This window comes from Trachemys scripta, chromosome 24 (assembly GCF_013100865.1).
Source record: "Trachemys scripta elegans isolate TJP31775 chromosome 24, CAS_Tse_1.0, whole genome shotgun sequence".
NCBI lineage: Eukaryota > Metazoa > Chordata > Testudines > Emydidae > Trachemys > Trachemys scripta.
Window position 1 is genome coordinate 3,147,457 of NC_048321.1, and position 27,375 is coordinate 3,174,831.

Consider the following 27,375-nt stretch of genomic DNA (forward strand, 5'->3'; position numbering starts at 1 on the left):
GCACAGGCAGTTCCTTCGCTTTGTGGTCGGAAAGCAGCATTTCCAATTTGTGGTCCTCCCCTTCGGCCTCTCCACAGCGCCAAGGGTCTTCACAAAATGTATGACTGTCATAGCGGCCTGGCTCCGCAGTCATCAGATCCAAGTGTTTCCGTACCTCGATGACTGGCTCATATGGGGTTGGTCCGAGCTACAGGTGTGGTCTCACATTCGGTTCCTCATGACCTGCTTCAGGCAACTGGGCCTGCTGCTCAACGCTGAAAAGTCCACTTTGGGGCCAACCTAAAGAATAGACTTCATTGGGGCAGTCCTGGACTCGAATCTCGCCAGGGCGTGCCTACCGCAGACCCGCTTCCAGTCCATGATGACCATTATCCACGCCCTCCAAAGCTTCCCAACCTCGACAGCATGCACATGTCTCAGTCTTCTGGGCCATGTGGCCTCGTGCACCTTCATGAACAAACATGCCAGACTATGCCACTTCAGATCTGGCTCTTGTCAGCGTACCGTCCAGGCTGGGACAGTTTGGACACAGTACTCACGGTACCGATGGAGGTCTTGTCCTCTCAGGGTTGGTGGTTAAACCCCAGCCTTGTTTGCGGGGGGATGCCATTCCGTGCCCCACAGCCCTCACTAGTCCTCACCACGGATGCATCCTCTCTGGGCTGGGGCGCTCACCTCGTGGACCTTTGCACACAAGGCCTTTGGTCCGCACAAGAAATAAACCTGCACATCAACGTCAGGGAACTGAGAGCAGTACGCCTAGTGTATCAGATATTCCGCAAACACCTGCAGGGATGTTCTGTCGCGATCTTCACAGACAACACAACGGCCTGTTTTACATCAACAAGCAAGGTGGAGCGCAGTCATCTCCCCTCTGTCAGGAAGCCATACATCTATGGGAATTTTGCATAGCCCACTCAATCCACCTAGTGGCGTCTTTTCTCCCAGGAGTCCAGAACACCTTGGCAGATTGCCTCAGCAGGTCCTTCCTCGCTCATGAGTGGTCGATACGTCCGGACGTTATTCATTCTGTTTTCTGAAGGTGGGGATTTCCCCACATAGACCTTTTTGCCTCTCGCGAGAATCGGAAGTGCCAGGTGTTCTGCTGTCTCCAGGGACGTTCCCCGGGCTCCCTGTTGGACGCCTTCCTGATACTGTGGAAAGACCACCTGCTCTATGCCTTCCCTCCATTTCCGTTGGTCCACAAGGTCCTCCTCAAGTTACGCAGAGACAAGGCCCGCTTAATCTTGATTGCTTCAGCGTGGCCCAGACAACACTGGTACACCACACTCCTCGATCTGTTGGTGACGAAACCAATCGCTCTACCATTGTGGCTGGACCTGATCACTCAGGAACACGGCAGGTTATGTCATCTGGACCTGCAGTCCCTCCACCTGACTGCTTGGCTGCTGCATGGCTGACTCAATCCGAGCTGCATTGCTCCACTTCGGTACAGCAAGTGCTCTTGGGGAGCAGGAAGCCCTCCATTAGGTCCACATACCTGGCCAAATGGAAGCGCTTCTCCTGCTGGTGTGCCCCAAACAACACTGTCCCTATGGGGGTGCCAGTTCCTACCATCCTAGACTATCTCTGGTCCTTGAAACAGCAAGGCCTAGCTGTCTCATCTATCAGAGTCCACCTAGCAGCGATCTCTGCCTTCCACCCGGGTGAGAACGGGCGCTCAGTCTTCTCCAGTCCCATGGACAGCAGGTTCCTCAAGGGTGTAGAACGTCTGTACCCACAAATTCGTCAGCCGGCCCCTACGTGGGACCTCAATCTAGTCCAATCTAGACTCATGGGTTCCCCCTTTGAGCCCTTTTCCCACTGGAGTCAATGGGGATTCGACAATGAATTCAGTGCCACAGAAACAGCTTATTGAGGGTGCTCAGCATGTTGCTGGATCAGAGACATATGCACTTCGGCACATGAATAACTTTAAGCATGTGAGTAGCTTCATTGATTTCAATGGAACTACTCACATGGTTAAATTCTTTGCTGGATTGGGACTATAACTTGCAGCAAGCCAGGTTCTGTTGACTATCATGGACTTGCCATCCGCTCAGCTTGGGTAAGCTGATTCTGTGTGAAGGTTGTGCTCAAAACCAGTCTGGCTCTCCCATGCTATCATTATTGTTATTAATTGATAACCCACAGCTTTGCCACTCACGTTTATTGTTTTATGGCAAGTCTAAATATAGGTGGGCAAGTGTTTGTGTTGTGTTGAGAAATTTTGGAAGGTGGTGAAAGAGGAGTGTGTGTTGTAATGAGGAGCTATGTGTTTGGGGTTATCATGTGTTGGCTGTGTTGTCATGTTGGTGGTTGTGTTAATTTGTATCGGGGGGACTGGGCTGAAGAATTGTGTTGAATTGTGTGGGTGACGAATGAGGGGTGTGTGTCTGGGGGATCATGTTTGGGGATTTTGTGTTGATTTGTTTGGGCATGTGGACTGCGTTGGAGAGTTTGTGTTAAGTTGTACAGGTGGTGAATCAATCTTTAAAGGACAGTGGGGCAGTCTCCCTTATATCGCTGACTCATTACAACCAATGAAATTGTTGAGTACAAACTAGGTGTAGAGTAAGGGTGGTGGTTGGTTGAGATACCTCTACTCACAATGGTCTAGGACTCTTGGCATGGCATAGATACATGCCTTACTGCTTTATTATATATAGATTATTATGATTATTTATACTACTGTAGCACTTAGGAGCCTAGATACTCGACTTGATTTCCCTGCCATGTTGTTATGACCAACATTTTTTCTTTTAGATACCTGCAAAACTCTGAAATGCCGGACCAAAGAGACATGCCGGACTGAGGATGGCCACACATCATGTATTCCTGACTACTCGGGAACCTGCTTGGGCTCAGGGGACAAGCACTACCAAACTTTTGATGGCCTGAAGTTTGAGTTCCAGGGGACCTGCACCTACACCCTGGCCAAATACTGTGGGAGTGACGCTACCCTGGAGCCTTTCACCATTGATGAGAAGAACGCCAATAGGGAGAGCCAGGATATCTCCTTTCTGCGAGTGACCAACATCTACATCTATGGGTACAACATCTCCATCTACAAGAGGGAAGTTGGCAAAGTCCGGGTGAGTCTCCCAGCTCAGGGTTCTGGCACTTTTTGACTTACAAGGCACAATACTATTGTGTAGTGTCTCACACAAACAGAATCCCAAACAGATGCCGTCAGCTGAATATGTCATGTGGGCAATACAAGTAGATAAATACATCTGATCTGTATGAACTGTATGTTTGAAAACCTTATCATAGATAGAGAGCAAAAACAAGACTTTGTGGCTAGATCGATAGCTATTTCAGATAGGTAGAATCTATATAGAGATATATAGGGAATTCTGGAAACAGATTCTGTAGGTAGATAGTGAAGCTAGATAAATACTGTGTTTATTCAGGGACTTTGAATTGATTTCAGTTGTTCTTCTTGACTAAGGAATGGGTAAACAGTGATTTAGGATTTGACCATTATTTTACTTGCTGCTGGTTAGAGTGACAATGAATAACAGCCAAAATGAATGGTGAGGCTACATTTGGAGTAATTGCAAGTGAGGATGAAAGAAGAATAATGCCCATCGTGTTCCTCCCCTCCTATCTGTCTCTAGCTAAACGGTGTGATCACCAGTCTCCCGGTGATGCTGAAAGATGGTAAAATCAGACTGTACCAGAAAGGCCTCAGCACTGTCATGCAGACGGACGTTGGCCTCCGGGTGGGGTACAACAAGAACTGGCATCTGGAAATCACCCTCCCCAGCAGCTATTATGGTGCCATGTGCGGTCTTTGTGGGAACTTCAACCAGAACCCAGAAGACGACATGATGTCCTCTGACGGCATCAAAGTCTCTGCCATTGTGGGCTGGGTTGCCAGTTGGAAAGTCCAAGACCGGGATCCCTTTTGCTGGCATTCCTGCCAAGAGAACTGCCTGACATGTGATGAGAGCAGAAGGAAGCTGTATGGGGATGACAATCACTGTGGGTTGATCAGCAAAGCACCGGGAGGGCCCTTCAGAGAGTGTCACTCCAAGGTGAGCCCCGACGAAGTCTTTGACAACTGCATCTATGACGTGTGTCTGAATGAGGAGAACAAGAGCATTCTCTGTGTTGCGCTGGAGACCTATGCAGACACCTGCGGGGACCATGGAGTCACTGTCTATGACTGGAGGACACCGTCCAGCTGTGGTGAATTAGGAGGTTGGTATTCTGTCGAAACAGGTGGCAATGGGACAATCCAACAGTTTCCCCTGTTGATGGAGGGGATGGTGAGTGACCTGAGCATGGGGATGGGAAGATCCAGGTTCCTGGGGCATTGGGGTCTGCAGTGATTCTTAGGGTAGAGCTCCCCCTATTCTGTAGGGTTTTCTTTGTTTGGTTAAGTGTACCCTAGTAGTCTCCCCTCGAAGAACTCGCAAGCTTGAAAGAATGACAGACACAGGTAGCTTATCCGCAATTTGGCTATAAGTGCAATGTATCTAGCAAGCAGGCAATGGTGTAGTTCAGTGTCTATGGGCCATAGGAGTCTGTGGAACATTTCTAGTGGTCTTCAGAGTGAAACAGCATAAGAACAAAGCTGTGCGAGATCCAGGCGTTATGAGGGGAGATCCAGGAGATTAACTTTTTCTTCCATTGAAATACATGGGAGTCAAAGCTGCTTACATCTCTCAGAATGTAACCCCGAGCACGTGTGGCTCCCACTGACAGGCCCGCCAACAGCAATTCCGGGTCCCAGGGCAGCTGCACTGCTGGGCGCGCTCTTCCGGCACAGCCAGGACTTCCACATGCCCGCCTGGCTGCCTTCACTGCCGTAGGTACCACCCCCTGCGTGCCTAGGAGCCCTGAGGTCCACCTGGGTGATTTAAAAGGGCCCGGGGCTCCTGGCTGCTACTGCAGCAACGGCTGGGGCCCTCTGGCCCTTTTAAATCACCTGGGCCCCTGGGCAATTGCCCCTTTTCCCCCCATGCCGTCGGCGGGCCTGCTCGCTGATGTATGGACTGAAATGCCACTTCCAGAGGAGTCAGTGGGAATTAGCCAATTACTTCATTGCCACAGCAATGGGTTATTGAGGGTGTGCTGGATCAGAACAAGGGGCATTTAAGCACATGCATAACTTTAAACATGTGAGTAACCTCATTGGTTTCAGTGGAGCTGCTCACACAGTTGAGTGTTTAGCTGGACTGGGACCAGAGTTTGCAGCAAGCCAAGTTCTGTTGAGTATCCTCAGCATGCCTTGGTTGGTTCAGTTGGTTCTGCATGAATGCTCTGCTCATGGCAGATCTTGCTCCCCCGGCCTAGACACTTGTCTCGAGTCCGCCACTCTGATGTGACTGGGCTTTCTCCTTTCAGAAACCTGTGAAACCCTGAAATGCCGGACCAAGGAGACGTGCAAGACAGAGGATAGCCACGCGACATGTGTTCCCGACTACGTGGGAACTTGCTGGGGCTGGGGGGACCCGCATTATCACACCTTTGATGGCCTGACGTTTGACTTCCAGGGCACCTGCACCTACACCATTGCCAAGTACTGTGGCCACGACCGCTCCCTGGAGCCCTTTACCATCGATGAGAAGAATGATAACAGGGGCAGCCAGGCCATCTCCTTTCTACGAGTGACCAACATCTATGTCTATGGCTACAACATCTCCATCTACAAGAGGGAAGTTGGCAAAGTCCGGGTAAGTCTCTGATTTCAGGACTGCACCTCATAACACACACTGATTTGGCATAGTGTCTTTCCCACACAAATGGTATCCTAGAATCAGGGGATGTGAGAGAGAAAGACACAGGCAAATGGGAAGAAAGATGTTTTCAGGTGACGTTTCTAACCTTGGACAAGGTGGGACGGTTGTTTCAGTTGTTAGACGATGCATGGGAGAAGACTCTCCCCCCTCTAGAAGGGACAGAGAAAGAAAGGAGTGTTGGATAGGTTGATAATCCTAGCCAACAATAATAATAAGGTTGTAACTAATAAGGATAATAGGTTGATAAACGGGGGAGGGATAGCTCAGTGGTTTGAGCATTGGCCTGCTAACTCTAGGGTTGTGAGTTCAATTCTTGAGGTGGCCACTTAAGGATCTGGGGCAAAAACAGTACTTGGTGCTGCTAGTGAAGGCAGGGGGCTGGACTCAATGACCTTCCAGTTCTAGGAGATAGGATATCTCCATTAAATTAATTTAATAATAGAGGTGAAATCAGGACTCCATTGAAATCAATGGGAGTAGATGGCATAGATCACAGGTCTCAGTAGTGGGCTGAATTCTATATTTAAGTTATGGTGCATGTGTTGCAGTGTAAATTCAGGACTATATACTCCCCAATATGCACAGCAGAACGGCCTATCAGAGGTTTGCATAGAGATCAAAGGGAGAATATAGTAACCACATCTTGAATACTGCATGCAGTTCTGAACACCTCATCTCAAAGAGTTAGGCTGGGTCTACACTACCCGCCTGAATCGGCGGGTAGAAATCGACCTCTCGGGGATCGATTTATTGTGTCCCGTTGGGACGCGACAATCGATCCCCGAATCGACGCTCTTACTCCACCAGCGGAGGTGGGAGTAAGCACTGTCGACGGGAAGCCACAGAGGTCGATTTTGCCGCCGTCCTCACAGCAGGGTAAGTCGGCTGCGATACGTCGAATTCAGCTATGCTATTCATGTAGCTGAATTTGCGTATCTTAAATCGACTCCCCCCTGTAGTGTAGATGTAGCCTTATATTAGAATTAGAAAAGGTCCAGAGAAGGGTAACAAAAATAATTAAGAGTATGGAACAGCTTCCAAATTAGGAGCGATTAAAAAGACTGGGACTTTTCATCTTGGAAAAGAGATGACTAAGGGGGCATATGATGGAGATCTATAAAATCATGAATGGTGTGGAGAAAGTGAATAAGGAAGTATTATTTATTCCTTGACATAACACAAGTACCAGAGGTCACCCAATGAAATAAATAGGCAGCAGGTTTAAAACAAACAAAAGGAAATACTTCTTCACCCAGCGCACAGTCGACCTGTGGAACTCATTGCCAGAGGATTATGGCCAAAACTATAATGGGGTTCAAAAAAGCGATAGATAAGTTCCTGGAATATAGATACATCAATGATTATTAGCCGAGATGGTCAGAAATGCAACCCCATGCTCTGGGTATCCCTAGCCTCTGACTACCAGAAGCTGGGAGTGGACGATGAGATGGATCGCTCAATAATTGCCCCTTTTCTGTTCATTCACTTGGAAGCACCTGGCATTGGCCACTGTCAGAAGACAGGATATTTGGCTAGATGGACCATTGGTCTGCCTCAGTATGTCTGTTCTTATGTTCTTAACCAGAGCTGGGCAAAATTTTTCATCCAAAACATTTGTTTGGCAAAAAATGCAGTTTCTGTGCACTGAAACCTTTCATGAATTTGCATCAGTTTTGACAACCTATTTTGGCTGAGAAAAAAAAATCTTAAAAAACTGAAAGGTTTTGTTTCAACATCTTTGAAATAAAACATTTCAGTTTTTTCATTTGAAATGATGTTTTGTTTCAAAACTTCCTTTAATTTTATTTTTTTAAATTTCAGATATTTTAAAAAGTGAAAAACGGTTTGTTCGACCTGAAACAATTTTCTTTCCACTTTTCACCAAAAAATGTGAATTTTTTTTTCAGTTAGACTGAAACATTTCCCCCCCTAATTTTTCGTAATTACTAATCTATTATTTGTACATCTCTAGAAGGAACTAATTTTTTATTTATGTATTTATTATTCATTTCTTTCCTTTTCTGTTCATTGTACAGTGAGAAAATGTGCTCCATTTGAGGCTCAGATATATTTCTGCCCTTTTCCCCTCCATTTTCTGCATCTTCCTTTTTCTGATTCTCTTTTCCTGACCTGTCTGTGTGAATCTCCTTCATCCTTTTCTTCGTATCTCATTCTCTGTAGCAACCCCCATTCTCTACACAAAATGCGTCCACCCCAGTCCTTGCCCCATTTGATCTGTTAAAATGACCAGGGTGTGATGGGATGCTTATTCCACACATAGAATCATAGAGCCATAGAGTTAGAAGGGACCTCAAGGGTCATCTAGTCTAACCCCCTGCCATGATGCCATGTTGTGTCTAAATCATCCAAGACAGATGAAAACTTCCTGTGAAGGAGATTCCACAACCTTGCTAAACAGTCTGTTCCATTATCCTAGTCTTCTTTCAGTTAGGGAGTTTTTTCCTGATTTAATCTAAATCTGTTCTGCTGTAGTTTGAACCCATTGCCTCTTGTCCTGCCCTCTGTGGCAAGAAAGAACAACTTTTCTCCATCTTTTTTATGGCAGCCTTTTAAGTATTTGAAGACCGCTATTATATCCCCCCATCTCCTCTTTTGCAAACTAAACATACCCAGTTCCTTCAGTCTTTGCTCATATGTAAGGCTGCGAATCATTCACGGAGGTCATGGAAGTCATGGCTTCCATGACTTTCCATGGCATCCATGAATTTTACAGCATTGGTGCAGCTGACCCCAGGACCACTCAGGAGCTGGGGAAGCCCTGGGGCCAGCCACAGCAGGCACTGCTCTGGCAGCTCCAGGCAACTGGTCCCCAGCGCTGCCCTGGTGCAGTGGACTGGGACCAGCTGCAGTGGCAGCGGGGACCCAGGCCTCCCACACCTGGACCAGCAGCGGCAGGGCCCTAGGCCGCACCCCCCTCCAGCTGCAGCAGGGCCTGGGCTGCCCCCCGGCCAAAAAGTCGCCCTGCGCTGCTTCCCCCAGCAGCTCCCCCCAGCAGCAGGGACTGCCACCCCCCCCAGCAGCAGTCTTCAGGAGTGCCCTCCTCCCAGCAGGTAAGATTTAGTCACAGGTATTTTTTATAAAAGTCATGGACAGGTCAGGGGGCTGTGACTTTTTGTTTATTGCCCGTGACCTATCCGTGACTTTTATTAAAAATACCCGTGACTAAAACGTAGCCTTACTCATCTGACATGCATTTCATCCCTTTGATCATCTTTGTTGCTCACCTCTGGATCCTTTCCAGTTTCTCTACATCCTTTCTACACAGCAGTGACCAAAATTGGATGCAGTACTCCAGCTGAGGCCTAACCAGTGCCAAGTAGAGCGATACTATCACCTCCCGTGACTTGCATTTGTACACGCCATGATTCACTGTTGCAAAAAAAAGCAAACATTCTAGGATGTATTAGCCGAAGTGTTGTAAGCAAGACACAAGAAGTAATTCTTAGGCCTTGTCTACACTGGCAAGTTACTGCGCAGTAAAGAAGCTTTCTGCGGTGTAACTCCCAAGGTGTACACACTGCCAAGCCACTTAGTGCGCAGAAACAGCTCCGTTGCAGCATTGCAAAAAGCCACCTCGACGAGAGTCGTAAGCCTTAAAGTGCAGAGGCTCCAGCGCTCTGTATTGGCAGTGTAAACACATTACAGCGCAGAAAGCAATCGATTGGCCTCCAGAAGGGTCCCAGAATCCCTTAAGTGGCTGCTCTGCTCATTCTTTTGAACTTGGCTGCCCTGGAAACATGCGCCCCTCCCTTTCAAAGCTGTGTTTCTGACAGCCCTTGTGTGCTGTGCTGATCTGCTCGGAGACACAAAGCAAACCATTAATATGGAACGCTCGTGCTGTTGAACACAGAGGGAGGGGTGTGTGTGTGAGAGAGAGAGAGAGAGAGACAGATTGCTGGGGAGGGAGGCGGGGGCTGATGTCGGGGGGGGGGTATCCCCCTCCCCCTGCCTCGGGACTGGTTGGTTCCTGCTTCTGTCTGAACTTACAAGATGCTGACACACTCTCTGTCCCCCAAACACACACTGTCACTCCCCCCTCCACACACACACACACACACACACACACACACAGACAGACACACACACTGCCCCCCCCCTTCAGTTGAAAAGCAGCTGGCAATGTAGTAGGATGCCCATGGAACAATGGGATTGAGAAACCTGCATCATATGACGCTGTGCCTGCCCCATGAGGCATTGCAAACCCTTCTCAAAGCACTCTGCAGCCAGTTGCACAGTGGGATAGCTACCACAATGCACTGCTCTCTTTGCTGTTGCAAGAGCTGCTAATGTGGATGCACTTCACAGTCACAAGGAGCACAGTGTGGACATGCAACAGCAGTTTAATTCCAGCACTTTAATAAAAGTTGTATAACTTGTTGTGTAGAAACTTGCCAGTGTAGACATACCCTTACACTCTACTCCGCACTGATTAGGCCTCAACTGGAGCATTGTGTCCAGTTCTGGGCACCACATTTCAGGAAAGATGTGAACAAATTGGAGAAAGTCAAGAGAAGAGCAACAAACATGATTAAAGGTCTAAAAAACATGACCTATGAGGGAACATTTAAAAAACCTGGATTTGTTTAGTCTGGAGAAGAGAAGACCGAGGGGGGGCATGGTAACTGTTTTCAAGTACGTAAAAGGTTGTTAGAAGGATGAGAGAGATAAATTGTTCTCGTTAACATCTGAAGATAGGACAAGAAGCAATGGGTTTAAAAAAGGGCAGTTTAGGTTGGACATTAGGAAAAATTTCCTGTCAGGGTAGTTAAGTACCGGAATGAATTGCCTAGGGAGTTTATTGAATCTCCGTCATTAGAGATTTTTAAGAGCAGGTTAGACAAACACCTGTCAGGGACAGTCTAGATAATACTTAGTCCTGCCATGAGTGCAGTGGATGGGATTAGATGATCTTTGAGGTCCCTTCTTGTCCTATGATTCTATAATTCTATGTGGGGGAAGCACTTTTGCCACACAGGGATTAAATAGCTAGTGTTGTCACTGAAGTGTTATCCATGGGCTTTACAGTTGATGCTCTGATTTGCTTAGTAGGGGCAGTGGAGTTTACACCATTAGGGGTCATCGTTTCAGGCTCTCTGCAGACTCAGGCAGATGGTGCCGAACTAGTCACACTTGGGGCACATTTGGAAGGTTTTCCTTGCAGTCATAAAAGCCAAAAAATTATTTTAAACAAACAAATAAATAAAAATTAAAGCTTAGATTCTGGAGATTTCCAATGTGTCATGTGGGTCATACAAATATATCAGACGGGTTGTGTGACAGGTTGGATCACAGAAACCCCCTTGGGAACTGCCAGCTGATGTGCCAAGACTACTTTTGCCCCTGCTTTCCCTGCCAGCCTGGGAATCCAGCACCCGTCTTATTGAGCCAGACATGCCAATCTGCTCCAACACAGACCCATGGTCTGAACCACATGCCCCAAAGCTGCAGACTTAACTGAAAGCAGCTTAAGAAGTGTTCCTGTCTTTAACACTCAGATGCCCAACTCCCAATGGAGTCCAAACCCCAAATAAATCCATTTTACCCGGTATAAAGCTTATACATGGTAAACTCATAAATTGTTCGCCCTCTATAACACTGATAGAGAGAGCATAGCTGTTTGCACCCCCCCCCCTTTCAGGTATTAATACATACTCTGGGCTAATTAATAAGTTAAAAGTGATTTTATTAAATACAGAAAGTAGGATTTAAGTGGTTCCAAGTAGTAACAGACGGAACAAAGTGAATTACCAAGCAAAATAAAATAAAACACGCAAGTCTAAGCCTAGTACAGTAATAAAACTGAATACAGATAAAATCTCACCTTCAGAGATGTTTCCTTCACAGACTGGATGCCTTCCTAGTCTGGGCACAATCCTTTCCCCTGGTACAGCCCTTGTTCCAGCTCAGGTGATGGCTAGGATATTTCTCATGATGGCCGCCACTTTTGTTCTGTTCCACCCACTTATATATCTTTTGCATAAGGCAGGAATCCTTTGTCCCTCTGGGTTCCCACCCCTCCTTCTCAATGGAAAAACACCAGGTTAAAGATGGATTCCAATTTAGGTGACATGATCACATGTCACTGTAAGACCCCCAAGCCTTCATTCCTCCCAGCCTGACTCACAGGAAGGCCTGCCTGCAAACAGAGCCATTCACAGTCGATTGTCCTGGCTGATGGGAGCCATCAAGATTCCAAACCACCATTAATGGCCCACACTTTGCATAATTACAATAGGCCCTCAGAGTTATATTTCATATTTCTAGTTTCAGACACAAGAGTGATACATTTATACAAATAGGATGACCACACTCAGTAGATTATAAGATTTGTAATGATACCTTATAAGAGATCTTTTGCATGAAGCATATTCCAGAAACATTATATTCACATTCATTAGCATATTTTTCATAAAATCATATAGTGTGCAACATCACGGGTTGTGTATTAGACACCTCTAGATAATTAGATATTGTAGATAGATACTGTGGGTGGGAAATAATATAGCTAGATAATGTGGACAGAGAAATCAGTGGGTGGGTGGATTGATGGATGGATGGCTGGCTAGATTCTGTAGGTGACTAGTCAATATAGCTAGGTAGTGTGGATGGATAGATAGGCATAGAGAATTCTGCAGACAGACAGATACTGTAGGTAGATATTGTAGATAGATAAGTACTGTATACAGAATTCTAAAAATGTAGGGCCAGAAAGCATCTCAAGAGGTCATCTAAGTCCATCTCCCCAGGCTGAGGCAATATTAAGTATAGCTAGACCATCCTTGACAGGTGTTTGTCAAACCTGTTCTTAATATATTCAGGCCAACTCGCATTGATTTCATTGGCTCTTCCTGAGTAAGGAATAGATAAAAAGTGATGGCTATTAGTCAGGATGAACAGGGATGGTGTCCCTAGCCTCTGTTTGCCAGAAACTGGGAATGGGCGACAGGGGATGGAGCACTTGATGATTACCTGTTCTGTTCATCCTCTCCGGGGGGGCACCTGACAGGGGCTATATTGGCCACTGTTTTAAGACAGGATACTGGGCTAGATGGACCTTTGGTCTGACCCTGTATGGCCGTTCTTATGTTCTTATGATGAAGGATTTGGCCCCCTTGTTGTACATGCCACTGGTTAGAGTGACAATGAGGTACAGTCAAAATGAGTGGTGAGATGACATATGCAATAAGAACAAGTTAGGATGACAGAGCAATAACAGCCCATCCTGTCCTTGTCTCTAGTTAAACGGCGTGATCACCAGTCTCCCAGTGACACTGTCAGATGGTAAAATCAGAGTGTATCAGAGCGGCTTCCGCGCCATCCTGCAGACGGACTTTGGTCTTCAGGTGGCATACAACTGGGACTGGCATCTGGTGATCACCCTCCCCAGCAGCTATTATGGGGCCACGTGTGGCCTATGTGGGAACTTCAACCAGAACCCTGAAGATGACATGACGTCAGCCAGCGGCACCAAAGTCTCCTCCATCGTGGGCTGGGCTGCCAGTTGGAAAGTCCAAGACCGGGACTCCCTTTGCTGGGATTCCTGCCAAGAGAACTGCCTGACATGTGATGCGAGCACAAGGGAGCTGTACGGGGGTGACAGTCACTGTGGGTTGATCAGCAAAGCACCGGGAGGGCCCTTCAGAGAGTGTCACTCCAGAGTGAACTCCAGTGAGTTTTTCAATAGTTGCACCTATGACGTGTGTCTGAACAGGGGCGCTACGAGAATCTTGTGCCAGGCGCTGGAGGCCTACGCAGCAACCTGCAGAGACCACGGGGTCACCGTCTATGACTGGAGGATGCCATCTGGCTGTGGTGAGTCTGACAGCTTGGTGTCCTTACTGACATGGGCAGGATCGGGCTAGTCAGTAGAGAAGCCTGGATGTTTTTCATTCCACCGGAGTTTTGAAGAAAAATGCCATTCTTGTCAAATTCAAAACGTTTAGAAAAAAGTTCAGATTTTGACAAAATTTAATTTCAAAAAGTGAGACAAAGCATGTCAATAACATTTCAGAATGGAGCATTTCAATTTTTCATTTTGAAACGACTTTTGACAACAAAATTAATTATTTTTAGATATATAAAACATTTTTTAAAGGTTTTATAAGATTGAAATCAGAAAGTAGTGTTTTGATTTTATCAAAATAAAACACTTCAATCGACCTGCAACAATGTCTGGGACAGAAATTTCATTTCCGTTCCCTTTCGGAACAGAAGAAAATCCAAAATCTTGATATTTCCCATGAAATGGTAAATCTGGTTTACGCTCAGTTTCAGTAGGCCATCTGGTCACTCTGTTGGTGGAAAGGATGGTGAATGACCTGAGCATAGGGTTGTGAATGCCTGGGTTTCTTGGGCATAAGGACCAACACTGACTCTGAGCACCACCTATTGAGCTCCCTACTCTGCTCCTTGCAGTACAACGCCCCCTAGTGTCACCCTTGAGAATTGGAGTCAGCACTGATTCCAAGGAGTGAGCATCCCCTACTGCGCCTTCCACCCCACTCCCTGAAGCGCAGTGCCCACTAGCGCAACAATGGGGCATTGGAGTCAGCACGGACTCAAGTGGAGAGCACCTCCTAATCAGATCCGGCTCCTTTGTTTGCAGAACAGCGCCCCCTAGCGCCACACTGCGCCATTAAGGTCAGCACTAACTCAAAGGAGAGTACTCTTATTGAGCATTCCCTGCAGACCCTAAGTGTTCTTTATACCCAAGAGCTGACCCTGATTGACTCATGGCCTGTGAGATTTGGCTGCAGACATATATGGCCTTTTGGTTCCTGAATGCAGAAGTTAATTCCACCATCCTTTTCCTTTTGGCTGTTTCATGCAGGGTGGATAACGCACTGCATGTAAGAATTTGTCTGTAGCTCTCACTGCGTTTAGGCAGGTTGTTTCATTCATTTCCTGTATTTTTAAATCTCCCCTTTTCAACCCTGTCCCAGCCCTTCCCTGCCCTGAGAACAGCCACTATGAGGCCTGTGGGAACGCCTGCCCAGCCAGCTGCTCTGACCGAACTGCCCCCTCCTCCTGCCGGGTGCCCTGCGTGGAGACCTGCCAGTGTAATGACGGTTACGTCCTCAGCACTGATAAGTGCATCCCCCTGGGGAGCTGTGGCTGTGACTACAACGGCCGCTACTACAAACCCAGTGAGGAGTTCTGGGCCGATGAGAACTGCCACTCTCGGTGCAGGTGTGACTCCAGCCTGGGCACAGTGGTTTGCAGGAAGACCAGTTGCAAGGCCAAAGAAAAATGCTCCATGGTCAATGGGGTCCGTGGCTGCCATGCGATCAGCTACTCCACCTGCATAGGTACTGGAGACCCTCACTACACCACCTTTGATGGGAAAAAGTATGATTTTATGGGCACCTGCATCTACCAGTTCGCAGCTCTCTGCTCTGAGGACCCCACACTCACCCCGTTCAATGTCAAAGTGAAGAACAACAACCGAGGCAGTAAGGCCGTGTCCTTCACCAAAACAGTAACCTTAGAGGTCTACAACGTGACCATCAGCTTGAGCCAGGAGCATCCACGCAAGATCCAGGTAGGGACACAGGATCACTGGGGAATGCAGGAAGTCATTTCAGTGATCTCTTGACTGGGCTCTATGTTGTCTTCTTAGCTCTGGGAGGGAGTGGGGTCTAGTGGTTGGAGCAGGGGGTGGGAATCAGGACTCCTGGATTCCATCCCTGGTTTTGTGAGGGAAGTGGGGTCAAGTGGTTGGAGCAGGGGGGCTGGGAGCCAGGACTCCTAGGTTCTATCACAGCTGTGGGGACTAGAAGGTTCGAGCAGACGGTGCTAAGAACTAAAGCTCCAGCATTCTACTCCTGGGAAGCAGGGGAAGTGGTTTGAGCTGGGTTTCAGACATTTAGGATTTTATTCCTCTCTGTCCCTGACTGGCTTAATAACCTAGGGCAAGTCACTTCCTACCTTTGTACCTCTATGAGCAGGTCTACACTTAAAACACTGCACCGATGCAACTGCACCACTGTAGCACTTTGTGATGATGCTACTACATTGACGGGAGATCTTCTCCTGTCGGCACAGGTATTCCACCTCCTCAAGAGGGAGTGGCTATGTTGACAGGAGAAGTCCTCCCATCGACATAGCATTGTCTACACTGGGGTTAGGTCGGTGTAACTGCGTTGCTCAGGGGGTGGATTTTTCACACACCGGAGCAATGTAGTTATACTGATGTAAGATTACAGGGTAGACCTGGCCTATTTTCCCCAACTCTAAAGGGGGTAATAAGATCTTTTCACTTCACAGGGCTGTTGTGAGTAGAGCTAGGCAAATAACTGGTTCTTTGATACACTGCCAGTTCTGAAAATATTGACAAAAATTCTGTTCCACCTGAAAGGAAACTTTGTTCTGTTTCCGTGCAATAAAAAACCAAGGAAATGACGGGCTAGGTTCATGCAGTCGCCAGCAGTGCTAATGACTCCCTTTAGGCCAGTGGGTGAGCAATCACCTGGGATGTGGAAGACCTGGATTCCATTCCTCCTTCTGCCTGATGGGGAGAAGGAATTTGAATTTTCTGGAGAGTCCCCTAGCTACTGGACTATGGGATATTCTAGGGCAGGGCTACACTTAAAATTTAGATCAATCTAAAGGCTGGTCTACACTGGGGGGGGATCAATCTAAGTTACGCAACTTCTGCTACGTGAATAACGTAGCTGAAGTCGACGTACTTAGATCGACTTACCATGGTGTCTTGACTGCTTACCATGGTGAGTTGACTGCTGCCGCTCCCCCGTCGACGCTGCCTTCACCTCTTGCAGAGCTGGAGTACAGGAGTCGACGGGAGAGCGCTAGTCTAGACACTAAACACGATAAATCGACCCCTGCTTGATCGATTGCTGCCCGCTGATCCGGCGGGTAGTGTAGACATACCCCAAGCTATATCTTTCAGGGTTGTGAAAAATCCACACACACCCTGAGCACTGTAGTTAAGCCAACCTAGCCCCTGGTGTAAACACAGCTAGGTTGACAGAAGAATTCCTCCATCAATGTAGCTACCGCTGCTCAGGTAGGTGGATTACCTACCTCCATTTGGAAAAACCCCTTCCATCAACGTAGGACGTGTTTGGACCTTGACATGCCAGCGGCACATAGCATCCCTCAATCTCTCCTGTTGAAGCTGTTCCACTGTGTATAAAATACTTGACTAGTCCCTGGCCCAGAGAGCAAGAATAAGAATGATTCTATACCTGTCTGTTAAGCACTCAGCTGGGGCAGGGGGAGACCCACATTCAAATTCCTGCTCTATTGACTAGTTAGTTATACAAAGTAGAACAGCTTCAACAGGAGAGATTGAGAATATTTTTGCCCTAGAGAAGCCTAGTAGATGCTAAATGTGAGACCGGATTTTCAATCCTGCTCTGTATCAGGCAGTGGGGGGAACTGAACCCAGGTCTGCCACATCCCGGGTGAGTGTCCTAATGACTGGGCTAAAGTTATAAAGGAAACTGCTCCTGCATATGGCCCCTTGTGCATCCAGCCTGATTTTTTGTTCCACCACAACTATCCCTCCAATTTTTATCAAATACAGAAATAGTTTCTGGTCAACAAAAACTGAATTTATGAGCAAGTACATTATTTGTGTGAGATTTTTCACCCAGCTCTAGTCTTTAATGCTTCAATTGCATAGCACTCTTTGGATAGAAGGAGCTTTAGAAAAGGAAAGGGCTATAGTAAGGGGCAATGGGATGAAATATTAATGCACTAGGTTACCCTCCATCCAATTCAGAAATATAAATTCTGGAGACAGACCATCCATGGCTGCTCCGTGGAAATGGAATTATTTCATGTCGAGTGCACTGAGTGAAGTCCTTGACAATCTCTACTGTGTTTTCCAGGTCAATGGTGTCTTTGTGGACCTGCCCTTCTCCCATCAGCACAAGTTCAAGGCCTACATCAGTGGAGTCCATGGCTTTATCCAGACTGATTTCGACCTGAGAGTGAGCTTCGACTGGTACAGCTACGCCAGGGTCATCATACCCAATACGTACGCCAATGCTGTCTGCGGCCTCTGTGGCAATGCCAATCAGGACCCCAGCGACGATCTGACCATGAAGAATGGAACTCAGACATCTGATGAGATTCCGTTTGCCGACAGCTGGAAGGTGGGGGAGGTCCCAGGGTGCTCGTCTAGCTGCACCGGGGACTGCTCAGTCTGCAGTGAGGCTCAGAAACAACCCTATAAGGGAGACCAGTACTGTGGGGTCCTCACCCGACAGAACGGGCCATTCAGAGAGTGCCACGGGGCCATCGACCCAGCCCCCTTCTTTGATGATTGTCTCTATGACACCTGCCAATACAAGGGTCACCAGGACACACTGTGCAACGCAATCAGCACCTACGTCACATCCTGCCAGGCCAGGGGCATCCGGATAGGGCCGTGGAGATTGGCCTCATTCTGCAGTAAGTGTCGCCTGTGGGACTCTGCTTTAGGGACTGGCTACTGCACATGTGCACCAGCGCCCTCTGCAGGGTGGGGTCAGAATTGTTCACCCACCCAGTTCTGAGTTTTAATTTACAGTGTGCGATATCTTTGTTACAGATTCTAGCCCTAGACATTTCCAACATGCAATTAAAATTTTAGTCCCTGAAATATTTTTTTCATTCTGTATCATGTTACTTAATGTCTAGATGTCCTATAAACTTTCTCTTAGAGCTCCTCTTTTCTGTTCCTGGTGTTTTCATGGCTTGTCTACACTTACAGAGCTGCAGCTTCACAGATGCAGCTGTGCCGCTGTAGCACTTAGTGAAGACGCAACCTATGCCGATAGGAGAGCTTCTCCCATTGGCGTAGTTAATCCACCTCCTTGATAGACGGTAGCTTTGGCAATGGGACAAGCCCTCCTGTCGCCATAGCACTGTCTACACCAGGAGTTCGGTCAGTATAACTGTGTGGGTGTGGATTTTCCACATCCCTGAGTGATATACTTATACTGACATAAGTCTGTAGTGTAGACCAAGCCTTACACTTTGCCTTTCCAGAGTAAATTGAATTAATACTTTGGCATTTAGAGAAGTAGAAACATTTTATAACATTCATTAAGTCTTGTAAGTCACTGCGAGATAGGTAAGTATTGTTATCCCCATTTGATCGGCTGGGAAAATTAGGAAAACAGCTGGCAAATTATTTGGTCAAGGGTGTCCTCCATAAATAGGTAGCAGAGCTAGGAAAAGAACCCAGGAGTTCGGAGCCCCCCTGCTTACAACATAATGCATGAATGCAGACTCCCACTATTCTAGTCAAGAGGTGACCCTTTATCCAACAGATGGGAATAGAACCCAAGAGTCCTGATGGCCACTCCCCTAATTTAATCACTAGACTATACTTTTCCCAGAGATGAAACTAGGACCAGGAGTCCTAATTCCCAGTCGCCTGCTCTAACCATATCCTAATGGATGTGAAAAGAAAGAGACTTTCAACAACATTGACCAAGATGATCTGTTAGTTCAGCCACATTTCTCCTCTCACAGAAATTCAAATTCTCTCTGATCTTTTTCTTCAGGACCCACCTGCCCCCTTAACTCTCACTACGAACTCTGTGGAATTAGCTGCCCTTCCAACTGCAACAACCTGTGGGCTCTAGATCGGTGTGACAAACCCTGTGCTGAAGGATGTTTCTGTGATGCTGGATTCACCCTGAGTGGTGACAAGTGCATTCCTGTCGCGCAGTGTGGCTGTGTGCACCAGGCCATGTATTACAAGAAGGGAGAGGAGTTCTACCCCAGTGCCTCCTGCCAGGAACGCTGCCTGTGCAAAGACAATGGGGTCGTTGCGTGCCAGAAAGCCTCCTGTGGAGCCAATGAGGAGTGCAGGGTGGAGAATGGAATCCTGGGCTGCCATGCCACGGGCTATGGAACATGCGTCGCATCTGGCGGACCTCACTACATCTCCTTTGATGGACGGGCCTTTGACTTCCAGGGCTCCTGCACTTACACCTTAGCCAAGGTCTGCAGCAGAGACTCTGGACTGGAGAACTTCTCTGTGGTGGTGGAGAATGAGATCCCTGGTGGTGGCCACATGGCTGTGATGAGAACAGTGGTGGTGTCCCTGCATGGTTACACCATCGCCATGGAGAGCGGGAGGAAGTGGAAGATTGCGGTAAGTCCCTGTTTGCGATTAGACTTACATAGCACTAATATTGTGTGTGTGTGTGTGTGTGTGTGTGTGTGTGTGTGTGTGTGTGTGTGTAAAACACTAGGACATTGCTAAGTCTCCACCAGTGATGGGTGAATTTCTCTCTTATTGGCACAGATGGGTGGTGAGCTCTACACTCTCCCACTGGCTACGGACGATGGAAAACTTTGGATCAACCAAGAAGGGAACAACATCATTGTCCAATCAGCCTCTGGCCTCAAAGTCTTTTATGACACTGCATCCTACCTCCTACTGTCCATCCCCAGCACCTATAAGGGACATGTGTGCGGCTTGTGTGGCAACTTTAACGATGACAAGAACGATGATCTCCTACTGCCCGGTGTGAAGAGTACCGAGAATGTGGATGAATTTGTTGCCTCCTGGAAGGTGCCTGTTGATGGTGTCACATGCTCTGATGGCTGTGGTGAGAAGTGCCCCATCTGTGATGCAGCCCAGACAGCGCCGTACCAGACTGAGAGCTCCTGTGGGCTGATCCCGGCCACCTCAGGTCCCTTCAGAGACTGTCACTCAATAATCAATCCTGTTGAGTATTTCAACCACTGTCTCTATGACATGTGTGCCACCAACGGAAGGGGAGAGACTCTCTGCCAGAGCCTGCAGGCCTATGTGGTTGCGTGCCAGGCAGCTGGGGCCAAGATCGAGACCTGGAGAACGGCCTCCTTCTGCCGTAAGTCTACAGGACAATCTACAATCTGTACTTCATTAACTTATAGCTGCTGTGGTTCTTGTGCTATCCAGCCTCCACAATGCATCTCAGACTTCTAGGCTAAGTAGGACATTCTATTTATTTAGGTGGGAGACCTCACCTTAACTTGGCTTTCTGTCTGTGATGGTTGTAATTTTTCTTCTGTCCCTCCAGCCCTTGCCTGCCCGGCTAACAGCCACTATGAGCTGTGTACCAGATCCTGCGATTTCACCTGTGCCAGCTTGTTTGCCCCTGCCCAATGCACCGGGAAGTGCTTTGAAGGCTGCTGGTGTGATCCAGAATACGTGTCCGATGGGGAGGCATGCGTCTCCATGGACAGGTGTGGCTGTGTGCACAATGGACGCTACATCAAGGTGGGTGCTCGGTTATTGGTCCGTCTGTTCTCCCCGATTCCACCATTCTCCTCTGGCAATGGGATTCCCAGTGGGGGTTAGAGTGACTATAGAGTGGCATGTCCTGTATCCTACTATGTGGCTATACCTAAAATCTAGAGCCAAATCTTGCCCTCAGGGTCACCCATGCAGCTTCCACTGCAGTCAATGGCAGCTGTGCATACAAAACGTGGGGCCCATCATTTCTATTACAGGGATCATAGAATGATAGAATATCAGGGTTGGAAGAGACCTCAGGAGCTCATCAAGTCCAACCCCCTGCTCAAAGCAGGACCAACACCAGTTAATCTTCCTAGTCAGGGCTTTGTCAAACCAGGCCTTAAAAACCTCTAAAGATGGAGATTCCACCACCTCCCTAGGTAACCCATTCCAGTGCTTCACCACCCTCCTAGTGAAATAGTTTTTCCTAATAGCTAGCCTAGACCTCCCAAACTGCAACTTGAGACCATTGCTTCTTGTTCTGTCATCTGCCACCACTGAGAACAAGGATAGTTTTCTATATTCCAGGACAGGCCTTTGGAATAACCAAAGCAAAAGCTGCTCCCAAAAGATCCTTTCCTGGTTTTACACCGAGCTCAGAGCATCCCGAAGTGGGGGGTCAGGTCTTTGGGAGTCTCATTGGTTCTGTGTAGTTGTCCATGCAGGACAAACTTGATCAACGATGCTTAAAGTTTATGGACCTCACTAAGCAGCCTCGGTGGCTTGATCTAAGGAACTGACCAGTAACCTGGGATGTAACGTGACTCCCAGAAAGTTCTGAGCATGGGCTCAGATCAGACAGGTATCCAGATAGCCAGGTATTGAGATGAAGTTTGTTTGCAGGAGATTGTAAAACAGATCTGGAAGAAAATACCATGAGGGAATGAAACTGTCCAGCACGTTGGAGACTGAGCAAGTGTAAAGTAGGGAAGTGTCTAGGGAATGGGAAACAGGCCATTCCCCTCCAGGGGGTCTAACTCTGATCCAGACCCAGGCTAGGGGGACTGGCTGGCTTAGGGGGACAGGGGATGGGACACAGGGCCTTGCTCTTCTAGGGGTGCCAGCTCTGAGCCAGCCCCAGGTCAGAGGGACTGTCTGGCGTAGTGGGTTGGGGAAATGGGACACAGGGCCTTTCTCCTCTAGGGGCATCTGACTCTGATACAGCCCGGGGTGAGAGGATTGGTTGGCTTAGGTGGGTGGGGAATGCGAGTTGGGGCCTTTCCCCTCCAGGGGACCAGCTCCGATCCAGCCTTAGTTCAGGGGGGCAGCAAGTGGAATATGAGGCTCTTCCCCTCCAGTCTGGCTCCTGGGAAACAAGAGCATTGACTGTGTGTAAAGAAAAATGTTGGTGGGACTAAGCCTAATTTCTGGTTGGCAAATCTGCCTTTCACATGAAAATCAACACTGCAGCTGCCCCCCTTGTTGTCAGACCTTGGGCAGGGGATGTTGCTAGGTGTTGGGACTTGATGTTATTAGACCTCAGTGTGGAGACCGGTCAATCCCATACCTTGCTTTCTTTATCGCTGCTGTATCCACCTGCTCTTTCTCTCTGTGATCAGCCTTGCTACGCTATTGCTTCTGGAAGGTCCTTGACGTCTTCTCTCTATTGATCCTCTCATGGCGGGGCTTTCCTATAGCTCTATATATTGCTGCTTCCAGTCCCTCCTGCCGAGGTGTGATTCCCTTTGTGTTCACTTAAAGTTGCTTGTCTGGGTATTTCCCTGAAGGCCGGGGAGAGCCTTGTGTCCAGCAACTGCTCCGAGAAATGCACCTGCCACGCTTCAGGCGAGGTCATCTGTGAGGAAACAAAATGTACCGAAGAGGAGAAATGCATGCTCAGGAATGGGGTGCGCAGCTGCGTGAAGCAGGTGGGCCGGTGCACGCTGGCCCCAGGAATATGGTTCACCTCCTTTGATGGTGTCGAGAGGGAAGTCCTCCTTGAAGGGGCCTACGATGTGTCTTCCCTCTGCGAAGGGGTCGACCTCCCCTGGTTCCGGATGGTGGTCAGTGTGTTCAGAGAAGGTGGCTTGGCCGTTCCTGATGGCATCTCCGTTTTCTTTGAGGAGGGTCTTATCCATGTCAATAAGAAAAAGGAGGTTTGGGTAAGAGGAGGCTGGGTTAGCACACCCTAAACCAAGGGGGAGGGGCAGAAATCTGGGGGAGGGGGTGAGTCACTATTAAGATCCCTGATTTATTGAAGGGAAGTGATCTGCCCAAAGTTATACGGTGAGACAGTGACTGAGTTGGGAATAGAGTGCAGGACTCCTGTTAGGACCCTGCTCTAACCTCTAGACCCAGGGATAGAACCCAGGAGTCCTGGCTCCCAGCTCACCCCTATTAGAGCCCACTTCTCTCTCAGAGCCACAGATCGAATCCAGAAGTTCTGACTCCCAGCCCCCCATTCAAACCCACTAGACCCTATTCCCTTCCAAGAGCAAGAACCCAGGAGTCCTGGCTCCCAGCTCACTCCTGCTCTAATCCACTAGACCCCACTCCTCTCCCAGTGGTGGGACTAGAACCCATGCATTCTGAATTTTAGCCCACTCATCTAGCCAGTGAATTAAGCACCACACAGAGCTGGGAGACCCTAACCTCCTCCTCTAATGGTGAGCTTGTGCTCAGTGGCATAGCCAGGGGGAGGGAAGAGGGAGAATGGAAAAAAAAAAAGGCACCACCTGCTGCGGCGTTTTTACTGATGGGGCAGCGCTCCGGGTCTTCGGCGGTACCTCGGCGGCGGGACCTTCACTCGCTCCATAGGGCTTTGGCTGCATTTCGGCAATGAAGCTTCAGTGCCGCCGAAGACCCGGAGCGAGTGAAGGTTCTGCCGCCGAAGTGTCGCTGAAGACCCGGAGCAAGTGAAGGTCCCGCCCCCGAAGTGCCGCCAAGACCCGGAGCGCCGCCCCGACAGTAAAAGCACCTCAGTGGATGGCGCCTTTTTTTTTCCCCCGCTCCCGGGTGATTAAAATTAAAAAGGCGCCACTTGTGCTCGGTGGGGGAGTGGCTGCTCCCCCCCAGCTACGCTACTGCTTGTGCTGCCACCAATAGCAAGGCTGTTCCTGACATGCCAGCAGTCTCACCTGCAGTAGCTGTAGGAAACTGTGGTGAGCAAAAGACCTTCACCGGGGTATTTAACCACGCAACCACTGGGCTGAATGTTAACAGAATCTTGACACTCACCTTTGTAAACCGTGTGAGATGGTTTTTTGGACAAAAAATGCCTGTTCGTTGAACCCAAAACTTTTCGTGATACGGGCTTGGGTTTGACGAATCTCCTAAGTGGAAAAAAACTCTGAAAAAAGAATTTTCCCACATGCTCAAAATTAAACATTTCAATATTTTCAAAATGAAAAATTCTGGTTTTCCATTTCAGTATAACTTTGTTTCAAATTTTAAATGAATTGGTCTAAAAATTAAGTTAAAAGGAAAAAAATCAAAATAGAAATGACACAACTGTACTGAAACAAAACATTTTGATTGACCCAACACAAACAAACAAACAAAAATTAAGGTTTTTGATTTGCAAAAATTTTGAAGACTTCCCGTACTGATTTAGGATGAGAAAAAAATTCAAACTCTCAAAAACTTGTGGCAATACTGGAAAACCATTCCACCCCCCTCCAGCTCTAATCTGTGTATTTACAGACCTTAAAACAAACCTGCTTTGAGTTTGGTTCTAATGACTGAAGAAATATGTTCTAAGGGAGCTTGATGTTCTCTGTACCAGTTATTATTATTATTTCTATTAAAGTAGGGGGGTGGGAAACTGGGAATTAGGACACCCAAGTATGGCAGCACAACAGACCCCAACTGTGATCAGGCCCCATTATGCCAGGTGCTGCCCAGACACACAGCAAGAGGCAGTCCCTGCCCCCCGGAGATCAGGGCCCCTTTATGCCGGGTGCTGCCCAGACACACAGCAAGAGACCTGAGAGTCCCTACCCACCTGAAATCAGGGTCTCTATCACACAGAGCATACAACTAAATAGATACTTTCCTGAGAACCAGTCGAATACTTGTTCTGGGCTGGATCTCCCTGCCTCAGTTGACTGATGGCCCCAATTTATTGCCCTTCACAGTCAATATGATTAGATCTGACCCACGTTTCTTCTGACTGAAAATGAAGCATTAGGCTGTAAGCTCGTTGGGATGAAGACTGTGCTTTTGGTCTGTGTTTGTACAGCACTTGGCACAAAGAGGTCCTGAACCACCCCTGGGATTCCGGGTGCTGTTGCAATAGAAATAATGCCACTAATTACGGAAATATGAGCTAACGAAGACCTTGTTAGGGTCAGAAAAAAAGGAGAGATGATTCCCTTAGTCACACATGCATTGAGGAGAAGATAATTGGAAAGAGATAGGCTCATCTCCCAGAGTGGAGGGGCAGAGCCTGCTCTCAGTTACATCAGTCTCAATCCAGAGTTACTCCCCTGACTGCAATGGATTTACTCGGGTTTTACACTTGTTTGAGAGCAAAATCTGACCTAGCGACTCCAGACCCCATTGCCTTGTACTGGGGTCCATAGACTATCTCTGTCTCACTACCTCCCATGGTGCCCAGCTTTTCTCTGACCTCCTTGTCTGTGCCTTCCAGGTGAGAGGGCACCAAAGGCAGCTCCCAGTGAAGGTATCCAGAACCTTGTCTGTAAGTGAGTCTCAGGGCACCATCATGATTGTCCAGGGCTCTAGAATAAAGATTCTGTTCAGCCTGAGAGGAGAGGTGACAGTGACAGTCAGCGAGAGCCTGGCTAACAAGCTGTGTGCACCTTGCGGGAATTTCAATGGTGACATCTCCGACGACCTGCGGCTGCCCAGCGGGCAGGTTGTGGGGAACATCACGGACATGTTTGAAGGTTGGAGGGCACGAGACCTCTCAAGAAGGTAAGGGGCTTTCAAGGGGCTGCTCCTTCTAAGACAGCATGGCCATTCACTCCTCACAGGTCTGATCATGTGGTTGGCCTGGTTCATAGATTCCATATGTTCCAAGGCCAACAGGGGCCATTGTGACCTGCCTTGAAATAATTCCTGTTAGAGCAGATCTTTTAGAAAAGCATCCAGGCTTGATTACAGAATGCTCAGTGCTGGAAACCACAGGCCATGGCTACCTGCAGTGCCACTTTTGTTGGAGTAAAGACAATGGCTCTGATTCTGTTCTGTGCCACCTTTGCTCTGCTTCAGCCCCTGGCATAAATTAGAGCAGCCACGGGCTGCTTTGGTTTATAACAGGGCTGCTTCACAGCCTGGATCAGCCCAGAATTGCTACAGGGCCGCAGACTGTGAAGACTACCCCTCTCGCCCCATGACCCATACCCTTGGGCTTATCAGGTGGACAGCACAGGTCTGCCCCTGCCAACCCTACACAGCTCCTTCCCTGGGGCAATTCTTCTTGTGTAACTTTTATGGCTCCAGAGTGAGGTGTGGGGCTGGGGTAGATGCTCTCAGTCATTGTAAGGACTCTAGGGTTCTTGATGACCCCAGTGTCAGTGGAGTGTTGATGGGTTGGATCACAGAAAACCCCTTGTGAACTGCCAACTGATGTGCTGAGACTACTTCTAACCAGTTTTCCCTGCCAGCTTGGGACTCCAGAACCTTGCCAGATTGAGCCTGACACGCTAGCCTGTTACAAACCCAGACCCAAGTCCGAACCACATCCCCCAACAGCTGAAAACAGCTCTAACACTCAGATGGCCAGCTCCCAATGGGGTCCAAAGCCCAAATAAATCCATTTTGCCCTGTATAAAGCTTTATACAGGGTAAACTCATAAATTGTTTGCCCTCTATAACACTGATAGAGAGAGATACACAGCTATTTGCCCCCCAGGTATTAATACATACTCTGGGATAATTAATAAGTAAAAAGTGATTTTATTGACTACAAAAAGTAGGATAAAAGTGGTTCCAAGTAATAACAGACAGAACAAAGTAAATTACCAAACAACATAAAATAAAACACGCAAGTCTAAACCTAATAAAGTAAGAAAGTGATTACAGATGAAACCTCACCCTCAGAGATGTTCCAGTAAGCTTCTTTTACAGACTAGCCTCCTTCTAGTCTGGGTCCAGCAATCACTCACACCCCTGTGGTTACTGTCCTTTGTTTCCGTTTCTTTCAGTATCCTTTGGGGGGAGAGGCTATCTCTTGAGCCAGTTGAAGACGAAATGGAGGGGTTTCCAGGAGCTTAAATAGAATTCCTCTTGTGGTGGAGACCCCCTCCTGTCTTCTAAGCAAAATCCAGCTCCAAGATGGAGTTTTGGAGTCACATGGGCAAGTCACATCTCCATGCATGACTCAGTTTTTACAGGCAGCAGCCATTGCCCACATGCTATCTTAAATGTCTCCAGGAAGACTTCTTA

General features: G+C 48.0%; 1 protein-coding gene across 5 annotated transcripts in view; it reads left to right on the forward strand.

The window, feature by feature from the left end:
* Positions 1–27,375, forward strand: part of LOC117869539 (IgGFc-binding protein-like) — a 326,696-nt gene that overhangs the window by 86,845 nt on the left and 212,476 nt on the right. For 3 of the 5 annotated variants that reach the window (XM_034756461.1, XM_034756465.1, XM_034756464.1), the window contains 11 exons: positions 2,767–3,095; positions 3,624–4,209; positions 5,359–5,687; positions 13,013–13,586; positions 14,717–15,315; positions 17,630–18,194; positions 19,295–19,890; positions 20,044–20,614; positions 20,807–21,006; positions 22,752–23,126; positions 25,616–25,902. In XM_034756461.1, the coding sequence (XP_034612352.1) occupies positions 2,767–3,095; positions 3,624–4,209; positions 5,359–5,687; positions 13,013–13,586; positions 14,717–15,315; positions 17,630–18,194; positions 19,295–19,890; positions 20,044–20,614; positions 20,807–21,006; positions 22,752–23,126; positions 25,616–25,902 (5,011 nt within the window). The remainder of the gene's footprint in view (positions 1–2,766; positions 3,096–3,623; positions 4,210–5,358; positions 5,688–13,012; positions 13,587–14,716; positions 15,316–17,629; positions 18,195–19,294; positions 19,891–20,043; positions 20,615–20,806; positions 21,007–22,751; positions 23,127–25,615; positions 25,903–27,375) is intronic. The other 2 variants (XM_034756462.1, XM_034756463.1) reach the window with 2 other exon arrangements.